The sequence below is a fragment of the Globicephala melas genome, chromosome 16, assembly GCF_963455315.2.
Source record: "Globicephala melas chromosome 16, mGloMel1.2, whole genome shotgun sequence".
Classification (NCBI taxonomy): domain Eukaryota; kingdom Metazoa; phylum Chordata; class Mammalia; order Artiodactyla; family Delphinidae; genus Globicephala; species Globicephala melas.
In genome coordinates this window covers 6084555-6106908 of record NC_083329.1, presented here as the reverse complement: position 1 = coordinate 6106908, position 22354 = coordinate 6084555, and the positions used below count along the sequence as shown (strand labels likewise).

Genomic DNA, 22354 nt, shown 5'->3' with positions numbered 1-22354 from the left:
TGCTTGTCATTGAGGAGCTTTGGAAGCGGTAAGCCCTACCTTGCCTGGGCCCTCCTGCCTAGCCAGGGAGGAGGCCAGGGCACAAGGACAAAGCACTAAGGCTCCAGGCACCACCAGCTTCTCCTTCCACCTGCCCAAGCACATCCGTGAAACCTGAGGCACTGGAAGAACTCTCCAGAGAATGGGATAAATGGAGGCTGTGTTAGCCCTTGTTGCTGCATCCAGGCTGCTCTCTCTGTTCCCTCAGAAAGTTCCCAGCGCACAAGGGCATCTTTGGCTTTGGGGGGTGGTGACTGGGCTCCATGACTGGCCCCAGCCCCAAGAAACATCTGCCCCGTTCTCCACGCTTGGGTCACGGCTTTCACGTCACACTGAAAACCCAAGCTCTGAGGTTTAGTCATTGTTTTCCGCCCTCGTTTACTTCCTTCATCACCCCTAGACCCAAAACCTCACCGTAAAGACTGACAAAGGCCCGTATCGGACTTCTCTCCCCTGCAGAGCCTGGACTTGCCTGGCCCTCTGCCTGGGCCCGGCTGGTCACAGTGTCCTTGCCACAGCTGGGGCCCCTGGCCAGAACTGAGGTCACCCTGCCACCAACGGGCAGAGGGAGAAGAATGACAAGATAGTTGGGGCCACAGTCTTGGAAAATACCCTGTGGGATTCACCGCCAGGATCCTCAACGCAGGAGACAAGCAGCCAACCCTGGGGTGACAAGCCCATGCCCTGGGCTGCCCACCAGGCCCTGGGTCTCCGGCCCCAGAAGACGGGGCAGTGGAGGAGAGAGAGACACAGGGGACTCAGTCTTCCCCGTTTCACATCTGTGCATCCACTTAATTCTAGAGCACCTGTGGGACTTCCGATCACTGGCTCTTTGGGGTGACGGCACAGCGTGAGAACTACACCTGGGCTCTGGGTCACAAGGACCTGGGTTCAAATCCCAGCCTCATGACCTTGGGAAATAACTTCCAGCCTCTGAGTCTGAGCTTTGCCTTCCATAAAGCTGTCGTCATTGTGTCTCCCTCAGGGGTCATGGGAGAGTTACAAGGGCCAAACCATACGGAGCCCAGGCCCAGCGGCCCATGCCCAGGAAGTGGTGGACAGTCTCTAAGGGATCCAATCACGCAGCGGCCGCTTCCTGGCCACCTTCCCACCTGGGTGCTTTTTCTGGGACACACGGGTCTGTCACTCTACCTTCAAGAACCAGAAAGGGGAGCTTCCCTGGTGGTGCAGTGGTTACGAATCCACCTGCCAATGCAGGGGACACGATTCGAGCCCTGGTCTGGGGAGATCCCACATGCCATGGAGCAACTAAGCCCATGTGCCACAACTACTGAGCCTGCGTTCTAGAGCCCATGAGCCACAACTACTGAGCCTGCAAGCCACAACTACTGAAGCCTGCGTGCCTATAGCCCGTGCTCCGCAACAAGAGAAGCCACCACAGTGAGAGGCCCGCGCACTGCAACGAAGAGTAGCCCCCTCTCGCCGCAACTAGAGAAAGCCCACGCGCAGCAACGAAGACCCAACGCAGCCAAAAATAAATAAAACAAAATAAATAAATTAAAAAAAAAAAACTTGAAAAGAACCTCAAAGGTGTTCAGGGCCCTTAAACATCTGTCTCCGTGTTCTTCCTCTGGAGCCCGGGCCTCCCACTCTGGGCTACCCCTCTGCACATCCTTCCCCATCACAGACTCACACATCAGGTCTGCCCTGGGCCTTCCCAAGGCAGCCCCCCGGCCCTCCAGCAGCACTGACTTTCTCTCCAGCACCCTCTGCCCTTGGTTGGGGTCCTTGCTTGGGCTCTAAGAAGCACTAACACAGTCAGGGCAGTGGTGGGAAGTTCTGCCGTCTGTCTGCCCAACTCCCTGTTAAGCTGTCTGAGGGCAGGGGTCCTGGCTGGTTTATCCCTGTCACCCCACGGGCACACAGTAGGTGCTCACACATCTCTGTCTGGACTGGACTGAGCTCCTTGGGGCAGGCTCTGGGCAGCACCCACTTCTGCGTGCCCAGTACCTGGCAGGGCCCCAGTCCCACCAGAGCCAAGCGCTCCAGCTGAACAGAAGGAAGCTTTTTCGAAAGCGCACTCCGGGAGGGATGCTCATGGGAACAGAGAGTGGGCGCCCTGGCCCTGGCCCTCTGCACCCAGGTGGTGGTGGCCACGTACCTGGTCCCCAGAGGGTGATGCACTGCTGCTCGTGGGTCTGGCAGATGCCGTTGTAGCAGTAGCCGTCCACTCCCTGACACGGGTGCCCGTCGTGCAGGTACACGTTGGCCGGGCAGTGAGGACTGGCTCCCGTGCAGAACTCCGGGAGGTCGCAGGAGTTGCTAGAGTCCCTGCACGCCGTTCCCGCAGGCTTCAGCTGAAAGGAGAGAGCCGTTTATAGCTCGTGACTGCGGGAAAGGGGGAAGCAGGGTCTCAGCAACACTCCGGATGTGGATAGGAACAGAACCATCCTCTTGTAGCTTCACACAGAGGGGTGAGGATTTCAAAGGAAGTTCCCTTTACCGCAGAGAGAGCTCATTAAATAAACAGCCTTGCTCTGGGCTCTGAGGTTCACCTTTCCATTATGGGGGGTAACTAAGATCAGCCCCTTTTTAATTTCATGCAACATCAGGGTTTTCTGGTGAGCAGCACCAGAAAGTGCCAGGTGGCTGGCACCTGGCACCTCGGTGGCGGGGGGAGCGGGTGCTGCCTCATGGACCCATTGATTCTTAAGAACAAGATCTCTGGTCACCAACACCACCGTGTGTTTTAAGAAGACGTTTGCGCTTAAAGCGTTAGCCTTTGTGGGCAAGGTGACAAAAATAATTCCAAGGGCACACTTACAACAGCGATTTTACTTTGCCATCAAATCATAGAGCTGGAAACCTGTCTGTAGGACTTCACAGGGGCATGTAGAGAAGTAAAGCAAGGGAGCTGCACAGGATGTTAGGAACAACAATGCCAAACGATGCCTCATCTTTTTGCGGTTGAAGAACTTATGGCTCAGGGTGGCTTGTCTGAGGTTACGCAACCAGTGACCTGTCTCACCCCTGAAGCACCCTCCAGGCACCTCCACCACCAGCTGCCTCTTTTAACCTTCGTTCCCCATAAGTTAATTACAAGTAGGAAGGGGATGAAGGATACTTTAAGCTGAATGTAAAATGTCGTAACGCACTTCGCAAACACTGTGCTCTACTTGGGTCGCTAAGAGGGAGTTTCCTGCAAGCAGAATGCCAAGATCAATTGCTTAATTAAAAGGAAATAAAACTCTTGGAACCTCTGAATCAAAAGCTCAGGCTTTGACTCTGGCAGATCTCAGCTCTGAATAATGAGACAAACAACAGAATTGCCAAAATGAATGCAGGCACGGTGGCAGAAAATGGCAAAAGTATAAAACTGCCACTCTTGGCTGGGCTGGGTCAGCCAGCACCTTCTGTTGGGGGCACGTCAAGATCAAGATGTTGACACAAGATCCCTGGAAAAATCCACGCAGCTCCTCACCCAGCAGGCAGACGTTCTTGGGATGGAGCAGAGGGACCCGGCATGAGTCCCCACAGCAGTGGGGACTGGTTTTCGAAACCTTCCTCCAACAGCAGACCCGGAACATTTAACATGGAGCTGGAGTTCTTTGGTCTACTTACCAAAGAACTCATAAATTATAAATTATTATAATTTATATAATTATTATAATTTATCACAGATGACTTAGCATTAGAATATACATTTCACATGAAGATTGGAAGATAATAAAAATAGGAGATAGATGGTACCAACTTGCGTGATAAGGATTACAGTGTCCACAGCAGCGAGTAATGGGAAGTGGCCCTGTCCCATCGCTTGCCCTGCGTCACTGTCGAACCAGCTGACTGCGCGGGTGACCTCGGGACCAGGAGGACGCTCACCTGGCAGTTTTCACAGCACAGTCCGTGTGCGCAGACAGCATCCGGCTTCAGGGTACAGGTGGTGGCGTTGCAGCAGAGATTCAGACACTCCTGGAGACGGGAACGGGTTTGACAGGGTCACGTGGCACAAATACTCACAGAAAGCAAAGGTCACACCTTAAGTGATTGAAAAGGGAGGAAAGAACCAGAGGGCCTGGCTCTGGAGATGAAAACTAGCCGGACTGAGGAGTATCTTCCTCTGGAAGAAAGCAAAGCTTCTGGTAAGTGTTTATGAACTGCCTGGGAGGGCGTGTCCCTGGGAAAAGTCAGTAGCACTCAAGCGTCTTTCATGGTGGGGTGAGGGACCCGGACGGGAAGGCTGGCTGGCTCGGGAGCCATTCATGTCAGCAGCGGGTGAGGCTGTGTGTGTGTGTGTGTCTGTCTGATGGCTGCTGGCCTTAATGCAGTGAATAATACCAGGACCACTGGAGTCCTATGAACTTACTTATTTAAAAATCTACAGAGATGCATACACACGTTACCCTTCAGAGACTGATCCAGAGTTTAATCTAGAGCATATTGGCAGGAAATGAAGTCCAATCAATTGTGTTTGAAACACAGTTCCCTGCAATCCAACCAGACGCCGTAGCTGGATCCTTGCTCAGCACAGGTGGGCTGTCTCACCTGATGAGACCCTCCTCAGGTCAGAAATGCACCTCAGAACGAGCAAGAGGCTGAGAAGGAGATCCGTGGGCTGTGCCCATTGATCTGCAAAGGATTTAAACAGATCAAAGAGTAGCTGGATTGTCCTCTGTGAAATGAACCCTAGAGAGGAAGTGAACTGCTCTGTTACACTGTGCTTCACAGCCACCTAATTTTTTCTAACAAAATGAAACAAGAGATTGATACCTTTTGCTCAGCTCTCAACAAAAGGCCTGTACATATCTATCCAGGATATTTATGACATCTTGTGCTTTAGAACATTCCAGTAACTTGGAGTTTACACATTTTAGAAGCAATTGATTATCATTAGAAAGAAGAGCTCAATAGAGTCTTCAGGATTGAATTTACCAATGTCCTTTTATTTTATTTAATATATGTGCTGAAGAATTTCTATGCTATGGCTAGAGTGAAGCCCATCACATACTATTTTAATAGTATAATAGTTTACTCCCCAAAACCATCTTCCACGAATGAATTTATTAGTATCATAAACGCAATGAATAAAATGTTGATAATCCAGACGGTTTATGGCTCACCAGTATCTGAACTGTACCGTTTGTAAAACTCTATGAACGATGCTCCCTTCTACTGTTTGCTCCTATCATACATACATCCCAAATTATTAAATTTTAAATTTGCTCAAGGACTTTATAAACATCCGGAGTGTGTAATATATACAGTAAGATAAAACTGCCAACCAGAAGTCATAGCTTTCAGGACGGGAAAGGTTTCTAACTCATGGACTTACAATCCGAAAACACTTAGGAATATGTTTTGTGCTTTTAAACGGAGGCCATCCGTGGCACTCCTGATCAGTGCCATCCCACGTACAGCAGTGTTGTCCTGTACATCATGGTCTAAATGGCTCTCCTAATAACACATTAGCCAACTTACAGACTTCCTTGCACTTCTAAGTTAAATCAGCCATCCTAAAACTGGGTCCTAAGATCCTTTAAGAACTAACTCCCAGCCCCCCACCAAATCGCTAAATAACATACGCAGCAGTTCAAATGGAAACACAGCCAAGTCGAATGGTTTTGACTTCAAAGGGGATTGATAATGTGAGAGAGATAACTAAGTTTAAAAGATATTTGCAAGCTACTGGCGTCCTATTGACTTTAAACAAGGAGATAAGGCTGCTTTCCCAACCCTATTAGCTTGGAAGAACGAGCAAGTCGTCAGGAAATCCTCATGGTGGATGTAAATCCAGTGCCCTGGACAGAACGCTTCAGCATTCATTTGCCTTTTAGCTACCCAGCATCTATTCCTTCCGCAGAACTCTATCAGAAGAGACAAATTCTTCATCTGTTGATGCATTTACTAGTTTAGTACTCAATAGAGAAGTTCAGCAGAGCCAACGAACCCTAAGTCTCCAAAGAAGAAAGAGTAATGAATGAAGCCATTAGAGAATTCTCAGCAAATGCCCTAATTGTCATCCTTGGGTTGTAGGTAGTAGACAGAGATCCTTAATCACAATGAACTGGGGTTAAGACAATAATGCACCTTCTTGAAAACAGTGGCCATTATCTCTGGGAGCAAGGGAACAGAAACTGGTTCCAGTCATGAGCTGGGGCAGTTGTTCTGACCCCGTTTACTCACTGATGTGGTGACACTGGAGGGCTTTATGGTCCAGGGGATACGTAGGCCAATATGAAACAAAGGCATGATGGATACTTCCAGGGCCTGAGCACTGAGTGGGGGGTAAAGAACCCAGGTTCACAGGTCTAAAAGTTTTGGTCAGCTTGGAAACTGGGAAATGGGCTTTCATACCCTCAGACACAGTCTAAGCTTAAACTTTAAAAAGAAGTTTAAAAGAAAAATGAAAGATAACTGTGAACTGAGGCAAAAGGCCTGCCTGCGACTTTGATTTCTTGGAAGAAAGAACTTCGGATGATGAGAACGAGAGTTCTCTTCAGAGAGCAAGAACTTCTCCTATTAAATAAGGACCCTAAGCACAGAAATATACAGTTGGGAATTACATGGAGGGAGAACACGGCTCTTACGTAAGCAAAGAGTTTGAGTTCTTCAAAGCTGTCCTGCAACGAGCTGCCTGGAGAGACAGTAAACACCCTGGGAAAGCTGAGTGACTTCCTGATGGAGGTAAAAGAGAGAAGACCACGACATCAGGCTGGAGAATTTCAGGCACTCGAGCGTTTGCTGACATGATGGTGGCGGTGGTGATGCTAGTGGTGGGGTTGGTGGTGATGGCGGTGACAGCAGTGGTGATGGTGGGGTGGTGGTGGACACGTTAACAGTAGTGACGGGGAGGGTGGCAGGGATGCTGGTGGCAGTGCTGGCATATGGGATAAATGACTGCTAATAGAGTCATTCCAAACCTGAGAGTTCATGGCTCCAGGAAGAGCTGTCAAATTTATTTAGATTAACAAACAATTACAAGGAGTTCAGATAAAAGATAACCATTTCAAAGTCAACACGACCTCTCCTGAGAAACAGGAGTAATTTAAACTAATTGTTTTTTTCTTTACGCAATTAGAAAAAGTCTCCAAGCAATTTCCGCTTTGCATAACCCATCCCATGACGGTTTTAAGTTTTCCTCTGCTAATCTGAAAAAGAGTCTCTGTTAGGACTTAGGACTTTGTTCCTGCATAGTAACCATTCTCTACGCACTGTGAGCAAAGCTGAACGCCGCTGTGGACAGCGCTGTGACCTTGGATGGGCACAGCAAGGGCACAAAAACATTTGATCAAACCACCTTTGCAACCCCCATCCCCTAGAACTTATGGTCACTCCCAATATTCTTACAGAAATGGTCAGATGGAGACCAGGATCATTCCTGCTGATGTGGGAAAGCTCAGAGACTTGGACAGGATGAAGGTTCTATAACCAGTTGTTTGTTTGATGAACACAGGAATTTGAGGGATGTCCCAGAGTCTCAGCAGAAGTTCCCTTCCATCCCCGAATCCCCCTTTCAGAGCACCCCTCCCAGGCATGCTCTTCCTAAGGCCTCATCAAGCCGGTTTGTGAATTTAGCTAAGCCCATCTTGAACTTGACTACCGCTGCAGCTTGCACAAGCTCTCAGGGAGGGACTCCCACATGGAGACAGCCTGCTATACAAATGACTGGCTTTGGTTTATTCTAAATCAACCTCCTTCAAGTTTTGAGGGGGTACTTCTTTCACCAGGTGGTCTCACTGCGTCCTGGCTTTCTCTTTCCTTCCCAAGATTATTCAGAGATTTAAAAATGGCTGTTAGAATTTTGACGCTGGTTAACTTTATCTTGGGCCCTACAGAAATGAGAAAATGTCCTGACACTGGCTGGAAAACAGGGTTAAATACGCCTTTTGCTGGATAAAAATGTTCCCCGCTTTCACTTATTTCTTCTGAAAGCTAAGAAGCAGACAGGCCGGAGCCTGGGCGCCTCAGGTCGTCCATACAGAGGAAGCTGCGGCAGCAGGAGCAGAATTTCAACTTGGGAAGAAGCTCTTGGTTAAAGATGAACGCTGCTTATTCAAATTCCCCTCGGGTGCACACCTTACAGAGAGAAAGACTTAGTACTTATTAGCCATTTGAAGCCAGCATCCCAAGGCTTTCTTCTCTGTCAAACTCAAAGCTAAACGCTTTTTCGTTGTCCTCATCCTGCCTACGCTGCTGCGTCCTTCAACAGAGAAGATGCTTTATCTTTTTAAACCAGTGATACAACTTATTCTATGCAATACTTAAAATTCAAGAAGGCCACCCTGGCTTATGAAGTTTGTTCAAGGTGGTCATGTAGGAGTTTTCCATCCTGCATTTCTAGCACTTTCATTCTACCACACAATTCCTTCAAGTTCTTGCTTCTTGGCCCAGCCGCGAACGCGAGACCAACATTCTGGAAACGTCTGTCTCACCTCCGGTTCGCCACAGTCACACTCCTCTCCTTCTTCGACATATCCATTCCCGCACTTCTGGCCCCCAAAGGACTGCGTCACTTCCGGCAGGTTAAAGAGGCACATACCCATGCCCTTCTCCAGGCTGGCCTCCAGGTCCTTCCTGCTGCAGCTGCTGAATACCATGGGGAACGGGTACCTGCAGGGAAGAGCCAGGACGTCAGTCGTCAGGGCACCGAAAGGCCTCACGCATCCTTCTCGTGCAGCTGTGCATGGTACCCACGGGCACCATCTGCCTGGGTGGCCGCTGTTAGTTTCAGTGAACAAAGGCTTGAGCGGTGTAAAATGAGGCACCTTCGACTACGCCCTGAGGTCCAATCCTGCAGAGTTCCAACACCACTGATGAGGAAGTGCTTTATCCAAAAAGAAATGACCTTTGGAGGGTTTTCAAATCAACAACTTTAGATTGTCTCGTTACAGACATCATTAATAGTTCTGTGTGAAACGATATAATGGAAAGTGAATGCTTAGGACCTGTAGCTTGTAATATGAACACTATGTTCATATTGGAAAGTACAGAGATGAGAAAAGTACATTTAAGTCTTTAAGCCATTTTGAGTTTATTTTTGTGTATGGTGTGAGGGAGTGCTCTAACTTCATTGATCAGAAAGGCCACCATCAAAAAGTCTACAAATAATAAATGCTGGAGAGGGTGTGGAGAAAAGGGAAGCCTCCCACACTGTTGGTGGGAATGTAAGCTGGTACAGCCACTATGGAAAACAGTATGGAGATTCCTCAAAAAACTAAAAATAGAGCTACCATATGATCCTGCAATCCCATTCCTGGGCATATATCCAGAAAAGATGAAAACCAATTCAAAAAGATACGTGCACCCCAATTTTCATAGTAGCACTATTTACAATAGCCAAGACATGGAAGCAACCTAAGTGTCCATCTACAGATGAGTGGATAAAGAAGATGTGGTACATATATATTGACATATACAATGGAATAGTACTCGGCCATAAAAAGAATAATGCCATTTGCAGCAACATGGATGGACCTAGAGATTATCATGCTAAGTGAAGTAAGTCAGACAGAAAGACAAATATCATCTGATATCACTTATACTTGGAATCTAAAAAGTGATACAAATGAACTTATTTACAAAACAGAAACAGACTCAGACACAGAAAACAAATTTATGGTTACCAAAGGGGAAAGGCAGGGGGAGATAAAGTAGGAGTTTGGGATTAGCAGATACAAATTACTATATATAAAATAGATAAACAACAAGGACCTACTGTAGAGCACAGGCAACTATATTCGATACCTTGTAATAACCTGTAAGTGAAAAGAATGTGAAAAAGTATATGTAACTGAATCACTGTGCTGTACACTAGAAACTAACATAACATTGTAAATCAACTATACTTCAGTTAAAAAGAAAATAATAAAGGCAATCATTATCCCGAGGGAGGGGGAAGGTACAAATGACTGAGCTTATCAACTCCACAGCTTCACAGACACAATCCCCATGGTGGGTCAGGGCCGGCTGATACTGGTTTGGGCCTAGAAAGGGCAAACCACTGTCTCCCCAGGCACAGCTCTAAGAGAATGGAGGTGGTCAGAAGTGCAGGTCCTGCCCTTGCCTCGAAAACCAGGGCTACATAGGGATGTGGCCAAGTTGGCCAACTTCCCTGCAGAGCTCGTGCTCCCCCTTCCATGGTCCAGAGGGGCTGTACCACCCACCTTGCTCCTGGGTGGGCTGTGTGATAATCCGTGGTGATGGAATTAGCAGAGGGGAAATGACATGCGTCACTTCTGGCTGAAGGTAGTTAAGTAGCTGTTCCCTCCTCTCCCCTGCTGCCAGCTGTGCTCAGACCAGTCCAACGTCCTAGGAGGGGGACGAGCCAGACACAGCACCTGGTCCTGACTCACTGACAGCACAGAGCTCCATGGCGTCACATGTAAGGGAAACACATCTCTATGATGGTAAAGCCCCTGGAAATTAGGGGTTTGTTTCCCATGGCAGCTAGGGGTCCCTAACATATATAAAGCATCTGACTCTTTTACGAATGCGCTTTCCCAGGTCTTAGGCAGTGATTACCATAAGTAAGGGCTAAGCACACCAGAAAGCCAGGTTTTATTAGTTGGTGAGGAAGCAGGACTTGCTGACCAGCAAGCCCAAGCACCCTCTCCCATGAAGACAGGATGACATTATAACTGGATCCCAATCAATTGGCCAAACCAGTACGTGCTGCTAGATTTCCCTGAAGACCGCAGACTAGCCACCATTCAATGATGGAGTCTGGCGATACTTCAAGATCATGATGAGTTCCAGGGCCAAACTGGTAACGCTGCGCTATCTCCCCACGTGTTTTCTATCAATCTCAGGTTATTAACTCTGAAGTAGAATGCTAATCTCCAAGTAAATTAGTACATGCAAGTCTTGCTCTTGGATACAAAGACAATAAACCAGGACTCAGCTGTAGTGCTGTAACAGAGTTCCTTTCGAAATCTCTGTAACTTTCCTGGGCAGACAGAGGGATTGTTTCTGGTATCAGAAGTGATGCTGAATAGCTTCAGATGATGAGCCACAGGAAAAAGTGTAATTTTGCCCATTTGAAGAGCTTTGTGTTGAAAAGACGACAGTACATCACACAGGGAATTGAGAGCAGTACTTCTCTTTGCAGTGGAAGAAATGGAATCTTCTCCAGTGTAAGCATTTCCCAGGACGGCTCTATCTCAAGGCCTGACCCAGGAGACTAAACCTCATTCTCACTCAATGATACCCAACCAGGTGCTGTGATGAGCTCTGACCAGCTCATTCTGGGAGCGCACTGATTTCTAGAAAATGTTAACTTAGGAAAGACACAAGGATAAATTGTAAGCCTCGGGAATGGTGTATAAGCAAGATTAACAGCAGTTTATAGCAAGATTAACAGAAGCTCGGTGAAAGAGGGGTATCAATCACCCTGCTTCCCAAGTGAGAAGATGCCCACGAGCGTCCGGGGATTAGAGGGCTGAAACCAGCTCCAGGAACAGCTCCGACGAGCCCTCCCATCTCACTGTCTTTCAAAACAACAAATACATTTTGGGTTTTGGGGGGGATTGACATGAAAAAAAAAAGGGATAGATGGGCTTCCCCGGTGGCGCAGTGGTTGACAGTCCGCCTGCCGATTCAGGGGACATGGGTTCGTGCCCCGGTCCGGGAGGATCCCACACGCTGCGGAGCGGCTGGGCCCGTGAGCCATGGCCGCTGAGCCTGCGCGTCCGGAGCCTGTGCTCCGCGACGGGAGAGGCCACAACAGTGAGAGGCCCGCGTACCGCAAAAAAAAAAAAAAAAAAAAAAAAAAAAAGGATAGAAACAAGATGAATGAGATCAGTTTAAGTCCAGGATTTAAAATTCAGATTATTTGGGAGAGGAGAACAGATCAACTGTTAGCAAAAAACCGACTCTTTTCGCGTCTGTGCTGGATGTGGTCAGACAGAAGTCGAGTTATCTGCGTAATAATACATTTCTAGTTCTCTTAGTTTTTTCCTATTCTGTTGAAGGACAAACCCCAGGTGCTTTTAAAGTTCTCTCTCATTTAGAATCATCCACCCAATTCACAGCTTTGCAGCCTTGATCTGAGGAACAGCGTCCAGGCGCGAATTCCTCGAGGTGCCTCTGCTGCAACAACAAAGCAGCAATGTTCTCCTCAGATGCCAGACGAGGTGTGGATGAGCTCACCGACACTGAAACTGATCCTCGCTCACCGTCACTCACAACACAGGGCCGGGCCTCGCAACGTGTAACCCGATTTCACCAGCAGGACGCCTGCCTTCAAAGTCAGTATAATTAAAACCTCCAGCAGCTGCCGGCCATGGCTCACAGCTCCTGTGCCCAGAGCACATGTGAATAGGTCCTCTTTCCCTGCAATCTGGGCCTTTCTGACTCGCTCAGAGGGACCCCAGGGAGGCCCCTTGGGGAGGCCAGCGACCTTTCCCCACACCTTCCTGCCCTCTCTGTGGGCTGGACCGGTCAACATTCCCACCTCTACGTGAGGATGGAGAAACATCTCTGCCATCCTCCACGACCTCTCTTGATGACAAACGGCAATGTGTCCGAGGAGCATTTTGTACCTGCAGAGTATCTTTACTGCAGTCATCCTTTCATGATTTCTCATCATGGAGAACAGGTGACTATTTCCCTCTGATAGAATATTCCTGAGCCCTATTTGGGCACTTAGAGAAAGTCAGGCTTTAGAGGAAGAAAAGCAGAGTAACCTGTCACTCATCATTCAATTATCCTGCAAATATTTATTCAATACGTACTATGTTCCAGGCATTGTTCTGGGCTTTGGGGAGATGGAATGAATGAAACATACACAAATCCATCTAGTGGGGCAGCCGAATAATACAGAAGATAAGGGAATCAATTACCTATTAGCAAGGAATGAGCATTAAAGAGAAAAGTAAGACAGGTCAGGGGGAGAGGATGTGCGAGGTGCTGACCTTTTAGGGAGGGTGATCAGGGAAGACTTCCCGGAGGGGAAGGCATTTGGGGCTCTCACCAGAAGGATGTGAGGGAACGAGGTGGAAGAACATCCGGAGGAAGAACGTTCCAGGCAGAGGGAGGAGCCTGTGCAAAGGCGCGTGGGCAGGCGTGACTGGCCTCGAGGACTTTGTTCAGCAGAAAGCAGCAGGCTCTTCTGTCAGTAACACACACCCAGAGGGGCGACCCCCTCCCCTGAGAAGACCCCTAAGCCCTTGGAGGTCAGGCTGATGGCAAAAGACTACCATGGAGCATCATTAAATGGGGGAGGGGAGCTTTGCCCTGCATGGACCAAGCTCTGATAATGGCTAAAGATACTTTTCATAAGAATTTCAAACTCTTATTCCCCCACACTTTTTTTTTTTTTTTTTTTTTTTTTTGCGGTACGCGGCCTCTCACTGTTGTGGCCTCTCCCGTTGCGGAGCAACAGGCTCTGAACGCGCAGGCTCAGCGGTCATGGCTCACGGGCCCAGCCGATCCGCGGCATGTGGGATCTTCCCGGACCGGGGCACGAACCCGTGTCCCCTGCATCGGCAGGCGGACTCCCAACCACTGCGCCACCAGGGAAGCCCGCTTCTGAACTTTTGATGATAGCAGAATGAAACTTTTGGGATAGTATGTTCACTCCTCCCTCATTCATCTACTCACTCACTGGAGAAGTAATTATTATATTTAAAGCTCTGAGGAGGATCCTATGATGATTAAAATATGGCCCCAACCCTTCCCACTCTCCCCTTGCTGGTCCTTTGCCAAGGGAACTATTGGACACACCTACTCCCCACACTGCCTCTCCATCCCTATAAATAAAATACTAGAAATACAATACATTCACATACATAAATGCATCATGCATATTTATTCATATAGAAATTATATAAAATATATAAACATATATAATTATATTGAACTGATGACATACACTATACATACTTTTTTGGAATAACTATTTGAGAGCCTGCTTTAAGCTAGATACGATGGGTACTTTTTCATAGTAATATTTTCTTCTTCTTTATACTTTCTTCTTTAAATTTACATTTTAAAACAACACAGTGAGATAGGTATTGTTATTCCCATTTTGCAAATGAGGTGAAGGCCCTTGTTTAAGAGTTCTCAGTTAGGGGATGGCAGAGACTAGATCTGATCCCAAGTTCAGTTATTTACAAAACTTACGTTCTTCACTACAGATACCATGCCAGCCCTGGATCACCTGCAGTAAAACTCCTGAAACATTGGCAGTGATCAATACAGCCTTGATGTGCTTATTTACACACGAAGAAGGCATCCTTCCATCACTCAAACCACCTGCCTGGATCAGGGCCCTCAAAGTGTGGTCCCAGCTTCACCTGGCAACCTACCAGAAATGCAAACGACCTGCCGCCTGAGAAAAAATCGTGGGTGGGGTCCAGCAACTGTTTTAACAAGCTCTCCAGGTGATTTCATTTTAAATTGAGGTAAAATTCACATAACATAAATTCACCACTTAAAAATATATAATCCCTCGGCTTTTAGTACATTCACAGTGTTATGCAACCATCACCACTAATTCCAGAACCTTTTCCTGAGCCCCCAAAACGAACCGCACCCTGTGAAGCAGTCACTCCTCATCCCCTCTCCCCCAGAGTCCCTGTCAACCACTAATCTGTTTTCTGTCTCTCTGGATCTGCCTAGTCCAGACATTTCATATAAATGGAATCATCCAATATGTGACCTTTTATGTCTGGCTTCTGTCACTCAGCATGAAGGTTCATCCACGTTGTGGCACTATCAGTACCTCATTTATTTCAATGACTAATATTCCCTTGTAAGTAAGACTACACCACAATTTGTTTATCTATTCATTAGTTGATGGTCCAGGTGATTTATCAAATTATCAAAATTAACGCTTGGGAACAACTGACCTCAGTTTAAAATTCAAATGTTGGAAGGATCATATATGGACAAATCCACACCTATTTGTGTGAACAATAAGAAATGCAAACTAGGTGCATTACAGGTCAGCTTTCTTGCACTTAAACTAGAAATAGTTCTCTTTCCCCCTGCGGTTCCATTTTCTAAGAAAAACTCGAGGTACAGCGTTTTGAAACCTCATCTGATTGTAGGCATGTGCTAGAAATTCTAAGAGAATCTGTCTCACAAAGCCAAATTCAAATCACAAATGAATTTTTCAAATATCTTTAAGTGTTAGAGCAGGTTAACTGATTAATCATCACACTCTGTATTAATTAAGGTACCAGCAAAGGTTCTGACTGTGAACAGAAAGGTGTTTCTGTTCTGAAGTTCCTTCCACTTGTTTCAAACTCCAAAGTACGATACTTCTGCCTTCCTTTGGCTCATTTTGTTCCTTTCTTATTTCATAGCTTTATTCCCTGGACTGTTAATGAAAAGAACATTGAATGGGGCCATATAGTTGCTCATGACATTGCAGATCCCGTGTAGCCCACGGTCGGTAGTTTGAAAAGAAAAGCCTCAGTTTCTTCTACAGTTTTTGGCAAACTCATCACAACGTGCTTTTTAACTTTTCATAAATTATCCCAAATATGCCAGGACAGCAGCTAAGTGAATTGACATATAGCAGCGACAGGCTGGTGCAAAGCAATAAAATTCGAGAATTATTCAGAAAAGAACCCCCTCTGCATGACACTTTCCCTTGGCAACAAGGATGCTTTAAAGTGATTATACCTAGGACCCAGAAAAAAGTGCTGCTTTCAGCTCACGGGCAGAGAATTTCTTGCAGACACCTCGCCAGAGTGCCTGGCTCCTGTTCAGATGTGACCTCTTTAGTTAGACACATCTGCCTTTTTTCCCAATATTTACCAACCAAGGACGCTTGCGGGCAAGTTTACCATGCTGAATGCAAGGTTAGAAATAAAAAGCCAATGAAATAAACCACCAGGTGATTTTGGAAAACACACACACACACACAACCCACTTTTCAAAAGAGGAATGCCACTTATGGCTTCCCACCGTAAACGCAGTCACAGCTTAATATTTCAGCCCGTCACCAAGTTGCCAAGTAAAACATTATTAGGCGTTACTTTTACTTTGACACATCTGCAGTCAGAAAATTCTTTTCTTGTAGGAGCCTATTGTGCATCTCACGGCTGTATTCTTGGGGGCGAATCATACTAAGCCCATTTATCAATCTTGACAGTGGAAGTCGGGAGTCATCTGCCTTGCAAAAGCTCTCCGGGAATTATCTTTTCTTGTTGGCAATTAGGCAGCTAGGGGAAGCAGCTGCAAGCAGGCTGGATTCACCAGGGCTGCAGGTCACACTGTTCTTGATGTTTCCTTTGACCGCCCTGCCTCATTAAGAACTGTGTGCTGAGTCCCAAAGAATCCAGGTTCCTCAGCTCCAAGCTCTGGTGGGCGGGGGTCGGGGGACCACAGTCCGCACGCAGATTGCAGCAAAGAAAGGCAAGTGACCGGAGGAAGAAGGATGGAGCAGTCTGGGTAGCTGCTGAGAACAGCTTGGAGCTGACATAACCGTGTGACAGGAAAAGCCAACGTTGCAGAAAACCAGGGATGGGAAGCCATCCAGATTTCTCTGCTTAAATCGATTGAAAAAAAACAAAAAAACACCTCACATCTTCTACAGCTGGTAAATGATTAGATGGTAAAGGGATAACTGGTTTGGGGAAATACGTTGCTGACATTCCGCCTCCCACTGATTTCTTCTTGCAGACTGAGATGGAGTTTTATTTTCTCCTGACAGTGGAAGTGACAGAGGCAGCAGGCCTGGGAGGCTACTGTCGATCGGGGCGCATGGCACAGAGCAGCTGGAGAAGAATCGAAACTGGAAGACTAAGTACGAGCACCCCATCTATTAAAACTAAAGCTCAGTTTTAAAACCAAGCCTCAGTTTTCACACCTGCAGGCCGGGAATAATAACTACCTTGCCCGCTGAGGGAGAGAACAAATGAGCTTCAAACACAAATGGGAAAGTCTCTGGTTAACTTCAAAGATGCCAGCTGCCAATACTTGCCTGAAAAAGATGTGTGTCTCTTCCTTATTTAGAGGCGCTGTTTTGGCTATTTCAAATTACGGTTTGCCAGGGCCTTGTACGTTCTAGGGCTTAGAAACATTTTCCAATACGGTGCAGAATTTATTACAATTGTAGCCAAAATGTAGCAATCTTTAAACTGTAAGACCACAAGTACCAGTCAACTAGAGAGAAGGGTGATTCAGGAGGCAAAGGAATGATCAAGCAGTTAATAGGATCCCTCCATCTAATACATATGTGGTGTTGAAGACTCTGCTCATCCTGGAAGGGCCGAGCCATCTCTAGCTCAGCCAGAACATGGGCTCAGGAAGCATAAACCACCAACCAACACAAACAAACAAAGACGCTGTTTACATGACTGTTACCCGCCATGCCGCTGGCTGTGGTGGCTCTGAGTTGTTGGAACTCTTTCCAAAGGACTTTCCCAAAGCTCTGGTGACATGAGCACCCTGCACGTATTCTTCTGAACCCTTCCTCCACAGCCAAGCTGCTAGGCGGGGGGTCGGAGGGCAGTGTGGCCACAGACAGACCAGACCCGCCCTCCGTTCTCTGACAGCGCGACCTACTGACCCTTCCTCGCTAAATCTGCAATCAGCCTGAAGAGCTTTTCCAAAAGCAAACAATAACACACAGTTCAGGGCCAAGTTCTATGCATTCCTAGATCCTCCAGGAGCACAAGACTCACACTGTCCCCACCTTCTCTTCCTCGGGGAACGCAGGGCCCACGGACACCAACGGGTGCAAGAAGTCTTGGTTGGGATGGATTTGCTCGGCCAAGTGTTAACCCCAAAGTTCTCGGGCCATCTTGAGAAAAACCGTTAGGTTTTTCACAATTACGCCCTGGAATAAAAGCTTGCAGTCACCACGCACAGAATTTAGGAGTGACCCAGAGGCACGTCCTGTTGGGGCAGGCAGTGGTGTCTGCACCCGTGGCAACTGGCCTGGTGGTCAGCAGCCTGGCAGGACTGAGGTGCAGTCCAAGGTCACCCCGTTTCAGGGGATTTTGACTTCATCTCGTCCTGCTCATCCAGGATAATGAGTAAAAATATTAACAGCACTTACCATTCTCGAGCAAGGGCCTGCTGTGGACCAGAAGCCTGGTGGGCATCCTTGCTCACCGACTGCCCGGTGAGTCAGATTGTATCATTCCTATTTTACAGATGAGGAAACTGAGGCACAGAGCAGTTAGACACCTTGCCACAGTCCTCTGGTTCCAGGGTCAGGACTGAAAACCCAGCCTCCTGATCCGAAGGCCTGCGTTTTCCCTCTGCAGCGACACTGCCTCAAGGGCAGTCAGGAGGCCTCCGGCAGCCTCAAGTGTGACAGGGCACAAATGGCCCGGAGCCAGCATCAGTATTCAGGAAGAGGGCAGTGGTCCAGGAATCTCTGGCTCCCTGGAGTCGGGTGCAGGTAACAGTGGAGCCCACGGTCCTGCCGGCTACTCGGAGGGCACGGTCGAGCCCCTCCCTGAACGGCTTTGAGGCCAGGAGAAATGGCGGCCGGAAAGCGGGATTTATGGAGCACACCTGCGGCCACGCACACACCTGAGGGAGGTTGTGAGCTCACGCGGGTCTCAACAAGCTGCGGGCAGAGGGAAACGTCGCCCACCGGGACAGCACGGGACTCTGCCGGAGGACTTTCCAGGTCATGCTGGGAGGTGGATGTGGACCGAGTCCCACTCCGCCCGGCCAAGGGTGCCCGGCGTGACCCTGAACACGCGGGTTCACTCGACAGAACGGAACCCCGGCGGAGCCCACAGGAATGGAAAGTGACTGCATTAGGACCAAACGCTTGACCCCGTGGGCTGCCAGATGGGCCGCAGACGGCGAGGCAAACCACCGGGCCAGGAGCGAATGATCAAAAACGTCCTTAGAGGACATTTCCATTGTTAATAGCAAACACCTGGGGCCCAGAATGGAGCCATCTGTGGCACGTTATAATTCATGTCTTTAACACGTGAACTTTGACCTCAGCTCCTCCTCCCCGGAAACCAATTAAAGTGTAAATGTAATTTCTCAGAATTTTTAATAAAGAAGGAGACGAACGAGGCCCTGGTCGGTTGAGAGGTGCACAGGCGGCCTCTAGGCGTTATCAGAAAGACCTTTCGGGGCTTCCCTGGTGGCGCAGTGGTTGAGAGTCCGCCTACCGAAGCAGGGGACGCGGGTTCGTGCCCCGGTCCGGGAGGATCCCACATGCCGCGGAGCGGCTGGGCCCGTGAGCCATGGCTGCTGGGCCTGCGCGTCCGGAGCCTGTGCTCCGCAGCGGGAGGGGCCGCAACAGTGAGAGGCCCGCGTACAGCAAAAAAAGAAAAAAAAAAAAGAAAGATCTTTCGCTTCTGTGCTCTGACGGCTGTTTCCTCCCGAGCCCAGTCCCTAAAGGCAGGGGACTCAGGGTAGGGCACCTGCACCCCACTAAAGGAGCCCAGCCCATCAGAGGCAGTGTCAGACTGGCTTCTCAGCTTCATCACAGGAAGAGGCCGCTGTCTCTGCGTGGGGCTGGTCGGGGATGAGGTTCTGGCAGACATAAACAGATTCAGGGGTTAACAGAGGGCAGTTTACACAGCAAGATAGCTCCGCCCTCTCCTCCTGCCCCAGGAGACAGACCTGTATAGGTCATGCCCGTGGCATCTGCTGACTCTGCAAGTCTGCAACACTTTTAATCAAACATGATAGGAAAAGTGGTCATGGTAGATACTTCCAAGCCACCCAACGAGGGCTGAAGTCTTTTTTGGCCCTGTTCTTATCTCACTGAGCTCCTGATGCTGGGCTGGCCATCAGGTCAGCCTGAAACTCAAGAGCTGTGAAGACTGGCACCCATGTCCCCGTTCCCCTCCCGCTGCCCCAGGGGATTGGGAACCGAAGGTTCCTTTCCTCACAGGGGCCAGGGGATAGGCCAGAGGCAGGAGCCAGAGGCTGTGGGCTGATCATCTTGAGTCTGGCCCTGACCAACCGTGGGGCCTCTGGCCTTTCTAAACCTCAGTTTTCTCATCTGTATGATGGAGGTGATTGTATCTGCCCTTTCCTCTTAGAACTGTGACAGTTAAATGAGAAAGGAGATGTGAAAGTTCTTTGTAAACTGGAGAGTAATCTGTGAGGTCTACAGGGTCTTATTCTTACAACTACTTTTAGTTTTTATATTTTTAACTTCCCATCTCCTACTTTAGCTAAATTAAGCCCAGGCTTGCAGGAGAAGTCACTTATAGAAGAAGTCCACCTTTTGAAAGTAAATTGCTCCTTGGTCTCCATGGAGTTTAAAAAAAAACAAAAAACAATGGACTCAGCCTCCTATTTACCTGGGGTTTCTCAGTCCTTATTCTTTTTTATTTTGCTTTCGTTTTTCTCTTTATTGTATTGTTTCTGTTCTTGTGAGTTACCGTAACTCCATTGTAGATGATGTGGAATATAAAATAAATGAAAATGGCCATGCTACAGTAAACGCTATAGTATAAAAGACAATGGTCTCCGAATCTTCTCCTTAGAAGTGTAGCCATTACACGAAAGGTGAAATGTGGCTTCACTCTGCACACATCTGATTGTGCTGGAATCACCATCCATCTGTCCATCCACCCAGCCGCCCACGACCATTTATCCATCTGCTATCAGCTCACTCAATCGTCCACCCATCCACTCATCCATCCATCCACCCACTCACCCTCCCACCCATCCATCCACCCATCCATCCATCTATCCACCCACTCACCCTCCCATCCATCCATCCACCCATCCATCCATCTATCCATCCACTCATCCTTTCAGTCAAGAAGAATTTACTGAAATCTACTATATGTTCCAGGTGCTGGGGCTTCAGCAATGAACAAAACAGACAAAATTCCTGACCTAGTAGAGCTTAAAGCGGGTCCTTCTGAATACTGTTGGTCACAGACAGGCCCAGAATTTACCCTTGACCTCACTCTGTGGCCTCTGTGCCAAAAGTCCTGGGGAAAGGAGGAAGCCGTGTGTGTGTGTGTGTGTGTGTGTGTGTGTGTGTGTGTGTGTGTGTGTGTGTAAGTGGGGAGGGATTGGCAGAATTTCAGCGGCAATGTTTTCACACATGTTCTACCACAAATAAAATGCTGGATTAACGAGCAATGACAGGAAATAATTCTCTGCTGTTGTAACCTAAGTTGAAGGAGATTTGCAGAACTAAATGGCTTAAAAATGGGCCAGCCTTCCTGCTTCCCAGAAGTCACACAGGGACAAAGCTCTGTACTGAGAAGGCTTCAGTTCCCGCCTGGAGCCTGAACACGGCACATACAGCCGAGGTGACCTCCACATGGTGAGGACCCCTGGGAGGCAGGATGGCACGGCTGCCCCAGTCTCAGCCTCAGTCTGGACCACGGAGCTCCCTCGAAGCCTGCGGTGGGAAGCCAGCACATCTTTCTCTAATACCCCAGGATAGATGCCCTTCTCCTCTTCCTGAGGTTTACAGCTGCTGCACATTTTTATTTGAGATAAGTAATAGGAAGGTGGAAAGTCAGAGGTTTGGCTCCTGGTGACTCAGCCTAACGTCTTGGGGCTTCCACTTGGGTAGTTTTTTTTTGCAGTACGCGGGCCTCTCACTGTTGTGGCCTCTCCCGTTGCGGAGCACAGGCTCCGGACGCACAGGCTCAGTGGCCATGGCTCACGGGCCCAGCCGCTCTGCGGCATATAGGGATCTTCCCAGACCGGGGCACGAACCTGCGTCCCCTGCATCAGCAGGAGGACTCTCAACCACTGCGCCACCAGGGAAGCCCAACTTGGGTAGTTTTGAAAACGTAGGCAATTCATTTAACTTTCTGCTCCTCAGCCTTAAAATGGGTATAACCGCACCCAGCTCACACCACTGACTGGTGAAAGATACATCCCCAGTAATCTCTAGGGTCAAAGTCAAGTCTGCCTCCGTTCACTTCCCCCAAACTGGATATTCAGGGAGCAGTGCTATGTGGACCAGTCTCCGTAGCTTGACCTCTGTTTTGCATCCAGCTTAAGAGGAGAGGACATTCTACCATGCCCTTGGGCAGTGACTTTTACTATCCCGACTCTGCATTAATTGCAGACAAACTCCTTCATTTTCCAGTGAGCAATATCTAATCCTACAGAGAGGAAATAAGAACATGGTCTGTATCAAGGGGTCCTCTTGAACTGCTGTCAGGAATATCTCCTGCCAGTTCATTTCCCCCTTATCGTCATGTCGGTAAGTGGTCAACTCAGTTACTCTAGCTGGATAGTTACATTGATTCTGCCCTGTAGCGTTTTAATGTTACTAGAGTGCCTCATTTTGTTGTTGTTTATTTATTTTTTACTCCTTGGATAAAGATTTCCATTGTTTTCCCTACTGCACCTTGAAGAAGGAAGTGAAGACTTTCTTAAACTTTTCTTTGAGAAAAAAAAATAATCACCTTCAAATGAAGAACTGATATGGGGA

At 48.2% G+C, this 22354-nt stretch overlaps 1 protein-coding gene across 1 annotated transcript in view; it reads right to left on the bottom strand.

Annotated features, from left to right (window-relative positions):
• Positions 1-22354, bottom strand: part of ADAM12 (ADAM metallopeptidase domain 12) — a 354171-nt gene that overhangs the window by 59518 nt on the left and 272299 nt on the right. Inside the window, exons 12-14 of the mRNA XM_060286736.1 lie at positions 8433-8610; positions 3883-3972; positions 2162-2357 (exon numbers count right to left, since the gene is read on the bottom strand). Of these exons, the coding sequence (XP_060142719.1) occupies positions 2162-2357; positions 3883-3972; positions 8433-8610 (464 nt within the window). The remainder of the gene's footprint in view (positions 1-2161; positions 2358-3882; positions 3973-8432; positions 8611-22354) is intronic.